The following is a 13,123-nucleotide window of genomic DNA, read 5'->3' as shown; positions in this document are numbered from 1 at the left end:
TACTGTGTCTGTCTGTGAGATTTATCCATGAATTTGTTCTGCTACATGTGAACATCCACCATTTCTTTATCCTTCCATTGACGGAGATGGCAGCTGTTATAAACATGCTTGTGAACATTTTTTTTTTTTTATTGGTTTGTGAATATTCTTGTTCACACCTTTCACTGAACATCTGTACGCTCTTCTATTGCTAAGCCAACACATTTTTCTTCTATTTAAGCAAAGTTTCATAATGGAAAAATTTCAAAATAACTCAGAAATAGATGGAATGTAATAATGAATCCCTTGTGCCTATCACCCAGTGTTAAGTCTGTCGACATCTTGCTAGTCTTGCCTAATATCCCTGCCCCTCCATATTTTTCTTATTTATGCTGGAGTGATTATATAGTAAATCTCAGCTAGCATTACATTCATCTGTTTATATATTTTAAGTATCTGTTATGGTTTTAGCTATGAGGTGTCCCTCCAAAAGCTCATGTGTAAGACAATGCAAGAAAGATTAGAGGTGAACTGATTGGGTTGTGAGAGCCTTAAACTAATCAGTCTGATAAGGATTAACTACGTATTAATTGTAGGCAGGTAGGGGTGTGACTGGAGGAGGTGGATCACTGGGGGTGTGCCTTTGGGATATACATATTGTCTATGGTGAGGGGAGCTCTCATTCTCTGCTTCATGGTGACCACATCCTGGCCACTTTCTTCTACCTCTTTTCTGCCACTTTATGGACTGAGATCTCAATAAGTTTTCCTCCTAAAATTGTCAGGTCTTTTGGTCACAGCCGTAAAAAAGCTGACTAAAAAAACTCTCTTAACCAGAAGGGAATACAGAATGGGCCACAGCTGACCAATGGAGCTGGAATACAGCTTTGGGGCTTTAAGGAGATCTGGGGCACCTGGGCAGGATGTAGGTTCAGCTTGGCAGGAGCAGGATCTCAGAGCACAGTGGACAAGGCCTGCTCTCACTCAGAACAAAGTCCACACCAGTGTTGGACAGCCAGCCTGTCCTGGGGTTCCCCTCACCATGCCCAGATGGCTCAGGAGAACAGAGAGGGGTATTATGTGGTGTGGCTGAGTTCCCCCAACTTCCTGCCTTCTGTGAGGTACCATGGGGGAGGCAGGAGCTAGGTTTCCTCCCACCCCATCTGCTCATGCCCTGTTCAAGGGTTACCCTTCCCTTGGGCCTTAGCCCCATGTGGCCTGGAAGCCTTAGTTTGGCTCCTCTGGTTATGCAGGCCGGCAGCCAATGTTTGTTTAAGTTAAGAGATGGATTTCTCAACCATGCCTTTCACCAGCCCTAGAAATCTGGGCTCATGGACTCGATTTTACAGAGACTGAGTAACTTGCCCAAGGACAAACAGTAGTAAATGGAAAAGACATCAGACATCAGTGCCTGCTGGGCTCACCTGGCATCCCTGCCCAAGGGACCATCATCCCTGAGGCTGGCACTCTAGTATCACTGGGCCCAGGAGCCTGAGGGTCAGGGGAAGTACTGCTGGCCTTGCCCAACTGCTGAGCAGCAAAGCTGGGTTCTACCTGTCCTGGGTGCACAGGCCTATAGGGCACTTGGTAGCCCCTCCTATAGGGGCACCTGGGCTGGGCGCAGCCTAGGGAGTAGGCTAGAATACATAACAAGAGTAAGTCCTCAGCCTGAGAACTCTGAGAACTGAGAGCCACAGGATGCAGAGAGGAAGCAAGCAGACTGCACCAGCTTGGAGACCCTCAGGTATCTTGGGGAGCCCTTCTGTTCCCTGACTTGTCATTTAATCTGCCCAGTGGCCACGGATAGAGCCAGAAAGTTCTACTCTGGAGCCATCTTGGCTCTAGACCAGGCCTGGGATAAAGCAGCCTATTGGTCCATTTCCTGCAAATAAGGCATGAGCTTCAACAGCCAGCCAGATACACCAGACTGTCGGTCCCAACACTGGAAGCACCGCATGCAGTTTTGAGAGAAAGGACTGATTCCCCCAGTCCTAGACCCTCCAAGTGCACCCCGCAGGCACCTACCTTGAGGGCACAGCTAAAGGGAAAAGTAAATTAGAATGAGTTCAACAGAGTGAAAAAAGTGGCCTGCCTGCTTTGTGGTCTTTACAACACAGAAATCACACTGTCCAACACTAATAGTTTATTTTAAGGCAACTGGGTTTTGTCCCTTACATTCTCCCACTCCACGATTATATTTTAAAGTTCACCATTTCCTTCAATTTATTTTTTGGTTTCGTTCTTTTATTTTAAAATCTGTGACCCATCTGGAATGTATCTGGGGGATATGGAGCAGGACACCCACTTTCTCTGATGCCTGAGGTAGCAGCTGGGTCACTGTCCACATATGCTGGGCTCTCAAGTATCTTGTTGATGGCTCAGGCTGCCCCAAGAGCTCATTCCCAGCAGGAGCCCTACCTCTTCTGGTGCAGCTGTGCCGGACAAGTCTTCAAGTGCCTTGGCTCAGCTGACCTGGCCCTGGACAAGGTGCAGCTAGGATGGCCCTCACCTTCACAGACTGAGGCAGCCAAGGAGGGCAGACACAGGTGGTAGCCCCTCCACCCTGTACAGAACTCAATCCCTATCCCACTGGGCTGGGCAGGCCTGGGCCACCCTGCAAACTGTCTAACTGGGGAGATTACAGGCAATGGCTCAAGCAGCCCTGGAGATGCCAGGGGAACCAAGTCTCTAAAACACCTTCCACATCATATCAGGAAGCGTCCACCATGAAGGCATGAGGGCATCTCCACAGTAGGACTTGTGCCACCACAGGTGGAGAGGGCAGGGTACACACTGGTTTCCCTAGCTGGCTAGGGCCAAGGCAGATAAAGGATCATCTACAAGGATCCAGACTAGTTGTTCTCTGTTACCTCTGTTCGGTTAGTTGTGCCATCTGATGACTGGGTGTCAACTGGCAGAGAGGCCAGACTCTTGAGTCTCACGTGTTTAGGGATCAGTCCTATCTTGCTCATGCCCAAATTCCAAGGGAATGAGTGAATGAATGAGCTCACTGAATCTGCACATGAAATCCTATGAAGCAGAGCTGTTTTGACTTACAAAAGGCAGAACTGAGGCTCAGAGAGGTTCAGCCACTTGCCTGAGTTACACAGCTGAGGGGAACAAGAGGCCCAGGCTGCCCGAGAGTACCACCTACCCCTCCTCCTGGGCATAACCCTGGACTCTGCACCACGACCAGGGAGGAAAAAATAAGGAGGGAACTTTATTTAACATTAAAGTTGGGGAGGGGCTTTGGGGGAGGCCAGCTTCACTTGGTGATGGTGTTCCTGCAGGGAGAAGAGGGGTGTAAGGCTCCAGGGAAGTGGGTGCAGTCCCCCCACCCCCTCCCCATGCACCTCCCACTCACGCGTTCATGCTCTTGCCACTGCCACTGAGCACAATGTATGGGGTCTTCTGGGCCTTCTGCTTCTCCTGGAGCAAAGCCACGGTGCCCAGGGGCGTGTCACTGGAGCTCATCTTCTTCAGGAGCTGTGGGCAGGGGCCAGTCAGCACAGGGGCAGAAAGAGGCCCAGCATATCACCACTAGCACCCACAAATGCAGCATGTCCCTGGGCACCCACCGCCTCCTCATCCAGCTTCTTCATCCGTCGTTCTGTCTTCATCTTGCCCGAGCCTTTCCCATGGAAGCGGTGGGACAGCTGCCGGAAAGCCTGGGGACACAGGGACTACAGGTGAGGCCAGGGCCACCTGTACCCGGGAGGAGCTTCCCAACATGGTGAGGGCGTGCTGATTCATGCACTCCAGGGCTAGGCCTGGCAGCAGAGGAGAGTGCACAGACTCCGGCATGACAGGGGACCTGGTGTGAGACCTGCCATGCAGGGCTAGGGCTGGACACAGTGAGTGGGGTGGAGAGCCATGGCAGAAGCCTGGACACGCCCTCAAGGATGGTGGCCCTCGGGCTGGGGGCTTTGGCTGCAGTAGGCAGGCAAGAGATACAGAGGTGCCTGTCTGACCCCTGTGCCAGGTGGGAGGGGATTGCTGACTCTTGCCCACAAGAGCCAGAAACCTATCTCACCAGGTCACTCTACCACCTCACCAGGACCCCAGTCAGAGGCAGCAAGACAGGCCCCTCAGTGGGCTCTGGCCTGGCCCTATCTGCAAAGGGGCCTGCACGTACCTCCTTGGGTGTGAGTTTCCGGCCCGTCTCATCCACATACTCGATCTTAACATCAGGCTTGTAGCCGTCCTTCTCCTTGAAGTCCTGGGTGAAGCCTCGGTACTCCTCCCGCCGGCTGTACTTGTCATCGATGGCCCTGAAGCAAGATAAAGGGGCTCAGTATGAACCACTGGCCACCCACTCCCTGTGTTCCGGGAAGGCCTGCATCCCTGTATGCCCACTTACATCTTGTCCTCGATGCAATACACAGCTGAGGGAAGGGACTTGTTGGGGGCCTTCACCCGAGCTACCTTCTGCACTGTGGTCTCCAGAAGCCCTGGGGACAGAGAGGCTATGAGACTCCAGACTGCCCACACCCTTGACAGGCCCAGCTCCAAGGCAGCCTGAAGCAGCCCCAGCATGTGGGTGCTAGAGAGCCTCCGCCCTGCTGAGTGTGCCCACTGCACACGCAGGCAAAGACCTTCACCCAGGAAATGGCAGAGCTGGGACCTAACCCCAGTCTCGCCTCACTCCTTCCTGAGGAGACATGGAGTCCTGACAGCACAGCAGTGGGACAGATGCTGCCACCGAATGCCCAGAACTAAAGTGATTCAAGGCCCCATGTTCATGGCACTGGGCCTGAGAAAAAGGCAGCAGAGGGGGACAGAGGCATGCACTGCACCTGCCTCACCCACAGGCAGCACCCCGCCTCCCCGCCATGGCACCCAGCCTGCACCTTTGTTCTGGCAGAGCAGCAGGGCAGCAGCCAGCCCTCTGTTCACGATGGGCTCCTCATCCAGGATGGTGGTGGAGGAGGCAGAGAACTGGGGAGGACACGTGGGGCATAAGCGAGCCACACAGGCTCCTCCCACCCCCTTGCCCCCCGTCACTCCCCACCAGGCAAGGACCCTGTGGACAGCCTCCCAACCCCAGCCAGCCCTTGGGCCTCAGAGCCACTCTAGGGACGAGGTGGGGGTTCTGGGGCACAAGGGACACCCCTGCCCACACCCATCCTCACGTCCTGCTGCTGCTTCTCCTCATCCAGGTTGACGGTGCTCCAGCCGATGTTCTCCTCCCCATCCGATTCCGAGCCCCCATTGGCAGAGCGCTCCTCGTCCCGTTCAAAGTCCTGGGGTGTGAAATTAGGGTCAGCCTGGGCTGCCCACTCCCTCCCCTGAGCACTAGGCTTGTGGCTGAGAGCAGAGATGGCCAGCCAAGAAGAGGGGGCCATGGGACCCACCATGAGTTCCTCCTGCTCCTCCCGGTTGCCAGCCAGACCATAGGTGGGGATTTCCCCTAGGGTGCGGCAGAACTCGGAGGTGGCGTTGAACACGATGGCCCCCTTTCGCTCAGGATCCTCCTCCTCCTCCCAGCCTCGCTGGCAAGACTCCAACTTCTTCACAATCTCCACCACCTGGGGGAGGGAGCAGCTGTGGGCAGACCCAGAAGTTTCTGGGGTGATGCCACTGAGACCCGGGACCCTCCAATTATCCCTGGGTACAATAAGCAAGCCATCCCCACAGCTCACACTGGACCTTCCAACTAGTCTCCACTCCAGGGTCCCTCCTGCCACCCACACCACACCTAATCAATTCCCCTTTCAAGGACTCACTTCTCCCTTGACCCTGCAGCCCCCTGCAAGAAAGTAAGCTCCCGAGAGATTCTGTCACCATGTCTACTTCCGCCTGGCCAGCCTCATGTAACTGCCCTGGAAGGCTAGGAAGGCTACGGCCTCCAGGCCTCACACAAACTGACCCCGCTGACCTCTCACCTTGGCTCTCCATCTATCTGCTTGCTCGCTCCCTACCCCAGCCTCCCCAGGCCTCAGGCACTCCAGGGTCACTTCTGAAGACATCTGTTGTCCCACAGCCTCCACCCCTCAATCTCCTTGTGTTACCTAGGCCTCAGCTCAGATGCCTCTGATAGGCCCTCTCTGAGCACTGACCTCACGCTACCTTGTTTTACTCTGCACAGCTCTCGTCACTATCAGAAACTACTGCCTGCCTCTCTGCTCACAAGGTCACCACTGTCCCCAGCACACTAACAGGGCCCTGGGACTGTCCTGCTTGCCAAGGATGCCCAGGCTTGAGAACAGAGCCCCACCCATAGCAAGTGCCCGAGAGTGGGCAAAGGAAAGCAGATGCAGGGAGCCCCCACCAAGGCCAGAAACTCGCTCAGGACCTGGCTCTGCACCAAGGAGACTCCTGGTGGGACGCAGTGCCACCTGTGCTGACACAAATGCGGGTGCTCACGGGCACAGGCTGTCGCAGTCATGCTGGCACTGGCCTCACCTTCTCCCCGCTGTCCCGCAGCTGCTGTAGCTGCCGCAGCCGACGCCCCTTTTCCAGCTGCTTCTGCAGCTCCAGCTCCGCCTCGTCCTCCTCCAGCACCTCTGGAGACCCTGTCGGCAGAGCTCCTCCGTCCTCTGGTGGGGAGATGGAGGACACCTGTTCATATCACTTCCTTGGTCCCCAACCCATCCCCACCTGCTGCTGACCAGCCCCTCACCGTCATCACTGATGTCCATGTTCTCCACACGGGTGTCATCTGACGGCGGGGGCTGGGGCACAGGCTCCTTCTCCTCATCCTCTGGGGCTGCCGTCTCCTCCACTTCAGGCACTCGGCGCCGACCCCGGCCCCGCAGTCTGGGAGGAGGAGGCCCCTCTAGTGAGCCCTGGCCCAGGCCAACCCAGCCTCACACCCCTTCTGCAGTCACACCCACCTGGAACCAAAGTCCCCATCTTGAGTCTGGTCTCCAAGAGGCAGCAAGTCGTCCGCCCGCACTATCACTTCCTTCTCCTTCTTGCGGATTTTCTTCACCCTCCGCTTGGTCTTTTTAAAGGTCACCTGAGGAGAGATGAGATGTGTGGAAGGCAGGCCTCCATGATCTTAAGAACGGCTACCATTTTCTGTTTTTCAGATGTACCCAGGACTACCCAGGGTGCTCTGCCTATGAGCCACACCCCCAGTTCTTTTTACTTTTTTTTTTTTTTAAGAGAGAGAGATGAGATAATTTTTTTAATATTTATCTTTTAGTTTTCGGCAGACACAACAACTTTGTTTGTATGTGGTGCTGAGGATCGAACCCAGGCCGCACGCATGGCAGGCGAGCATCCTACCGCTTGAGCCACATCCCCAGCCCCTCTTTTTACGTTTTAATAGGATCTCACTAAGTGGCTAAGGCTGGCCTTGAACTTAACATGCTCCTGTCTTAGACTTATGAGTTGCTGGATTACAGGTATGTGCCACCACACCCAGTTCAGTGACCACTTCTTTAGTGTTATTCTGTGCCAAGCACTGTCCCCAGTACTTCCCATATACACATGTGAAGTGGGTGCTATTAGCACTCTACTGTGAGATGAGAGAAATGTGGTCAGAGAGGGTACATACCCTGCCCAATGTTGTCCAGCTCCTAAGTGGGAGAGCCAGGCCTGGAAGCCTTGGTAGTGTGGCTACAAGACTCTTTCCCCTTTAGCCAAGACACCAACCACACCTGTTGTTTGCCTCTGTTCACAGTCCCTCCGAGCCCAAAATCCATGTGAGCCTCTAAAATTATCATCTGCACACATTATCACTATTCACAGCAGCCTCATGAGGTGGATGCTGTCATTGCCACTCCAGATGGGCACCTCAGGCTCAGTTAAATGACTCACCCAAGACACAAGCTGGCTGCATTGCAAAGCCGGAACACAAACTCGGATCCATCTGGCTCAACAGTCTCTGTTCATCAACACCCTGCTCCTCCCCTGGGCGCCATTTACAAACCACCTAGGAACCCAGCCCTGTGCCAATGATCAGCCTCCCCAAGTGCAAGTTGGCAGCCTGCAGCCCGAGGGGCACAAAGAATCTGCAGTCCAGTACGATGCACAGAGGCACTCACCATCTCCTCAGGTGTCAGGTACTCTGAGGCCACGCGGGGCCCCACAGAGCTCAGGGACTGAGCCTGCAGCCGCAGCTTGGCCCTGATCTCTTCCAGCTCCCGCTCTCGCAGACCATCGGCGGTGCCGCCTTGCTCCAGACGAAAGGAGTGTGGCCGCTCGCCTTCCAACTCCTCATCGTACTTGGCCAAGATAGAGCGAGGTTTTTGCTGTAGGGAAAGAGGTACAGATTGGGACCCAGGGTGACTCCTTACAAGCCATGAAGCCCATCTCCTCAGCAGCCCAGGCCCTGCCCTGTTCACCACCCTGTTGGCATGCCTGTGCCAGGTCATCCACACTCTCGTCCTCGGCGTAGGGCAGATAGTCAGGCTTCTTCTTACGCAGCTCTACGTTCTTCTCTGCTCGCTCCTTATCGACCAGGTTCACGTTCACCAGCACATCCTCCTCTTCCTGCAGCACACCTGACAGGGCAGAGGCAGTGACCACCCACCCTTGCCCTTGGCTCAGCAGTGTCTGGGACCTCCTCCAGAACACCCAGCTCGCTCACCTTTGTCCTTGAGGGTAAGGATCACAGTCTCCCCTTCTCGGAAGGAATCAATGGCATGTTCCACAGTGAGGCCCTGCAGGTCCCGGGCACTGTACAGGTCCTAAGGAGGAAGATCCAGCTGAGTCAGGAGCTGTAACTCACCCAACCCTGAGATCCCAGCATCAAGGTGGCAGCACCCCCATCCTGCCCTCCCCAGCTGCTGCAGCCTTACCTGTCGCCTCTGCCCAAACTCCTCTTCCACCAGAGTGCTGACACCAAACTCTTGGTCCATCTCCTCCAGCAGTTTCGCCTAAGGGACAGAGAGGGGTGGCCTGTGACCTCGGGCCATTCAGCATCACCAGCAAACACCCAAGTCTCTAACAAGAGGAAGCACAAAAAGGGAAGGCCTCGCAGGCAAGCTGCAGATAATTCATGGCCCGACCATGAGTCCCCCTCCTCTCTGAGCCATCTCACCTCTCAAAGGCCAGGCTCCAGCCTCATCTGGCAGCCCCCAGAGGCCCCTAGCAACCACCCCAGCTGCCCTGCTGCTCACCCTCTTCTCTGCCAAATCCTTCTCCTTCTGCAGCTGTCGACTCCTCTCGATCCAGGCTGCAGTATCGTCCAGCCAGGGGTCATCTTCCCCCAATGTCTTTATCTTCCTGAGGAGGGAAGGGAGTGAGGATTGGGGGAGCTCACCACCTGCTCCCCAACCCCAACCCATGAGGCAGCAAGAATAGCAGCCTCCTCTGCCTATCCCTGGCTGGGACTCCTCACCCCAACTTTTGATTCAGTAGGCGCTTTTCCTTGGCAGCTGCTAGCTTCTCCCGGAGCTCTTCTCGCTGTCGTATGGCCATGGGGTTGATGACATCGGCCGCCACGGGCTCCTCCTTGGTGCCCGCCTCTGGAAGGGGGGCCCAGACGTGAGGCTATGCCTGCCCATGGCTGGTGGGGAGAGGAGGGAGCCACTCACCCTGCCCCCTTCCAGCTCAGAGGGCCAGAAGGAGCCAGGGAAAGGGGAAGAACCCTTCACCTCCCTGCCCCCACTCCATCCCCATACTCCTGTGTCCCCCACACAGAACGACAGGACCTTCTACACTTTCCAAACCTCCTCAAATCATGTTGTTCTATTTTAATTAAAAAACCAATCTCACGCAGTCCAGTCAGTCTGCAGCAACTGTGCAAGTCTCAGCCCGACTAAGAGCACCTTCCAGCCAGAGTGAGGATGCCATGGTGAACCAGAGCAAGCCACACACCAGATCCCCACTACAGCAAGGAGAGGCCTTGTGCTCTCTGGCAGATACACACACACAACCACTGAGTGTTGCTGCCTCTGCACTCTAACACCATTTTCTTCATAGACCCTTACTGATGGTTGCTGCACCTTCCCTTGACCCCATCCTCAGCCCTAAACTTACCTTTCTTGACGGCATTGACCTCCAAGGGTTTCAGCCCCAACTTCGCCCGGAGTTTACTACGGACAAGAGATATAAGTGTTAGGGGCTGCCAAATAACTGGGGTGTCAGGTTGGAGATGTAGATCAGTGGAAGAACATTTGACTGGTACGCATGATACTCTGGGTTCCACCCCAACACCACAAAAACAAACAAAACCCACAAGAAATGGGGCACCACATGCATTTTTGGACAAATAGGAGGTAAAAATTAGGGTGGGAATGAGTAATCCTATCCTAAACATAGACCCTAACCTGGGCAGCCCTGGATAGTGGAAATGGCACTGATCTCCCTACCAGGGAATATGGGTGCTAGTCTTGGCTTGTCCCCAACCAGTGAATACCATCCTTTTTCCTGCATCTTAATTCCTCCCTCTATAACTCAAACGCTTAGCTAAGACAATTCATACGACCCTTCCAACTCCACATGGCCCACTTTAGTGTGAGAATGTCATCCAATATGGCTACCCCAGAAGAAGAAAGCAGAAGCTCAAGGGAAATAGTACTCACTTGGTCTCCTCAATGCTAAGCGACGAGGCATCTCCTGAGCTAGTTTTGGAGCTGGCAGCTGAAACAACAAGAGGCATGGCAGGGGCTGAACACAGGGCCAAGAAGCCAGCATCACCAGCTCCAGCTGCAGGGTCAAAGATGAGGGCCCCTCACCAGCACCTGGGCCTGCTGAACACCAGACAACAGCAGCTTCTTCCTCTCTGGGCTCCCCAACAGCTCCTCTACACAAGTTTCCGTTGACAGACCCCCTCTCTCTTCTATGCATCCTCCTTTCCTGACCCAAGAGGTCCAAATTTCTGTACCCCTCACTTTGCCCTCTCCACTTCTGTATATTCTGTATCTTCAATCTAAACTGTCTAATCTAACAATCTAATCTGGACTTGCCCTCATTGACAAAAAATCCTATCCAAATGCAAAGATCAAAACACCACCTCCTTCATGAAGCCCCATTCAATTGTTAATCAGAATTAACCATTCTGCCATGAACTCTGGCACAGTCCATCATTGCTGGGTCTGTTTCTCCCCACACAGCAGGGGCTGTCTGCAGCATGACAGTGTCCTCTATGCAATTCATGCAGTTGAGAAACACTGGTGACTCTTCTATGTGACATGTTCAGGACACTGATAACTTAGCATATTGGACCTCCCTCTTCCACCTCACAAACAGCAAAGAACTTCACTGAACACTATGTAAAGAAGCTGGACACCACTGGATAGAGCATCCTGCCATTAGGAGCAAATCCTTCCCTGAATCCCCATCTCCATAGCCTACCTCCTTTTAAATACCCAAGTTCTCTTTCTCTCTACATGGCCCTGGATCCCAGCCTCTCCAAGGTCACCAGCCTCCTTCTTGAGTTCTGGTTTTGCTTGATCCCCTGTGGAATCTAACATTACTAATCACTCCCTCCTAGTAAAATTCTTGGTTTAGACCACAATCAGCCCTCACTGGTGAGTTTATAGCCCTCCTGACTCCTGGGCCTCCAGTCCTGTCTTTGACCAAGTTCTCAATGCAGTGGGCTTCACAAACATGAATCTGACCCATTCCCTAACTCAAATCCTTGGCTCCCTACCGTGAGCAGAGCAGAGCAGAAAGCACAGGGACCTTCCCTATTTAGGCCCCGCCCACCTTACTGCCTCAGGACTCTACTCGATTTTCCCAACACCAGGTTTTCTCTTGCTTCGGGACACACTGATACCACTTCATACAGTCGTTCATTTATTTCCCCAACACATTTATTTGAAGGCCTGTCATGCAAGACAACTGAGGAAAACAGAAGACGTTCGTCTTCACCGGGCTCAGTGCAGGGGATCAACCTTTAATCCCAACACCCTTTAACAAGCGCAGATGAAAAGCGCCCAGGGCGAGCTTCAAGCAGGCGCCCGGGCCCCGCCCCGCCCCCCGCGCAAGCCCCGCCCTCACCGGCCTCGTAGCCATCATCGCGCTTCTCCCGCTTCACGCGCCGCTCGGAGGGCTCGGCCTGGCTGCGCTCCCGCCCGTGCGCGCTGCTGCGGGCCTCGGCTTCGGCCCCGCGCCGCCCGCTCCCGCGCTCGCCCCCACGTTCCCGGCTCCGCTTCCGTCGTTCACCGCCGCTGCTGCCGCCACCGCCACTCCGGTGCTTGTGTTTCTTGTGCTCCCGATGCCGCGGCGGCTGCTCGGTGGTCCCCCCAGTGCCGGCCGCCGCCGTGCTCCCGGCCGCCTCTTTCTCTCCGCGGTGCTTCTTTGAAGACCCCATAGTGGTACGTACGCCTGGAGCCGGGTAGCCGCCGAGCCCCGACGACGCAAAATGGGAACACTTCCGGGTCGCAAGGCCTCCGCTGTCCTATTGCCGGAAACCAAGAATGGCTGCTTCCGGCGTTCGCACGGGAGTCGGCCCCAAAGGCTCACGGGAAGGCACGAATCTAGTCTGATTACGCGTTCGCCGCCGCCTCGGTGCGGTGGCGCTCTGTGCGCATGCACTACTCGGCTCGGGGTTAGCCTCTCCTCCAGAAGGCCGAATCGCAGAGCTGTAAGGAACTGGATGCTTTTGAAATCGGCATCCCCCGAACTGGAAGCCTTTTACTGAGCTCCACTCTCATTCCCCCAGCTGCAGGCTGCTCCCTCCTCACTAGTGGGCGCCCTTCTAGTGGGCTTCTTGGATTGTTAGATGGTGCAGAATGTTTTCCTCTTCTCTGAGGCCCCAACTCCCATAACCAGTATCGTGAGCATCCTGCCCTCGCGTTCTCTGGATTTTTTTTTTTAACCTGTTCTAAATTGCTCAGGTGCTCTAGGAGCTTCTGTGCGCCTGTAAACCCCGTGAAATTGAATACAAAAATTGGACACATTTGTGTGCACTTATATCATATTTCTTTTTTAAAACTGGAGAAAGATCTTAATTTAAAATTACCGGGACTTAAAAGCCCGGTTCACACAAACCCCCCCACACACACACACAGGTTGCTCCCTTTGTGGACTCCCTGTGTGACCCATCTCAGATGTTAGGATATGTCATGAGTTCCCCTTAAAAGCCCCACCCCCACCCCATGGGAGTACTCAAATACTGGAACCTTTTCAACACCCCCCCTTTTTTTTGGGGGGGGGGGGACGGGTACCAGGGATCCAGGGGCCCTTAACCACTGAGCCACATCCCCAGCCCTTTTTTTAAAAAAATTATATTTCGAGACAGGGTC

General features: G+C 54.5%; 1 protein-coding gene across 1 annotated transcript; it reads right to left on the bottom strand.

Annotated features, from left to right (window-relative positions):
- Positions 1-3,175: 3,175 nt before the first annotated feature.
- Positions 3,176-12,275, bottom strand: Sart1 (spliceosome associated factor 1, recruiter of U4/U6.U5 tri-snRNP). Its single transcript, XM_076847605.2, has 20 exons — positions 11,877-12,275; positions 10,457-10,514; positions 9,912-9,967; positions 9,271-9,397; positions 9,050-9,155; positions 8,729-8,806; positions 8,518-8,617; positions 8,289-8,431; positions 7,973-8,179; positions 6,815-6,939; positions 6,601-6,737; positions 6,384-6,517; positions 5,333-5,506; positions 5,111-5,221; positions 4,829-4,916; positions 4,339-4,429; positions 4,114-4,249; positions 3,557-3,646; positions 3,343-3,464; positions 3,176-3,262 (listed from the first exon to the last, which is right to left on the bottom strand). The coding sequence occupies exons 1-20, from the start codon at positions 12,187-12,189 to the stop codon at positions 3,244-3,246; spliced, it is 2,415 nt and encodes an 804-aa protein (XP_076703720.1). The 5' UTR covers positions 12,190-12,275; the 3' UTR covers positions 3,176-3,243.
- Between the last annotated feature and the right edge of the window lie 848 nt (positions 12,276-13,123).

The sequence above is a fragment of the Callospermophilus lateralis genome, chromosome 2, assembly GCF_048772815.1.
Source record: "Callospermophilus lateralis isolate mCalLat2 chromosome 2, mCalLat2.hap1, whole genome shotgun sequence".
NCBI lineage: Eukaryota > Metazoa > Chordata > Mammalia > Rodentia > Sciuridae > Callospermophilus > Callospermophilus lateralis.
Note: the sequence above shows the minus strand (reverse complement) of the source record. Positions and strands in the feature narration are given on the sequence as shown.

Bases quoted from the DNA above. Each gene is read 5' to 3' on its own strand.
- Sart1 (XM_076847605.2), bottom strand. From the start codon at position 12,189: ATGGGGTCTTCAAAGAAGCACCGCGGAGAGAAAGAGGCGGCCGGGAGC. The intron at 6,518-6,600 runs GTGAGGGGCTGG...TCTCCCCACCAG, and splicing joins CATGGACATCAGTGATGACG to AGGACGGAGGAGCTCTGCCG. The intron at 4,250-4,338 runs GTAAGTGGGCAT...ATCTTGCTTCAG, and splicing joins TATTGCATCGAGGACAAGAT to GGCCATCGATGACAAGTACA.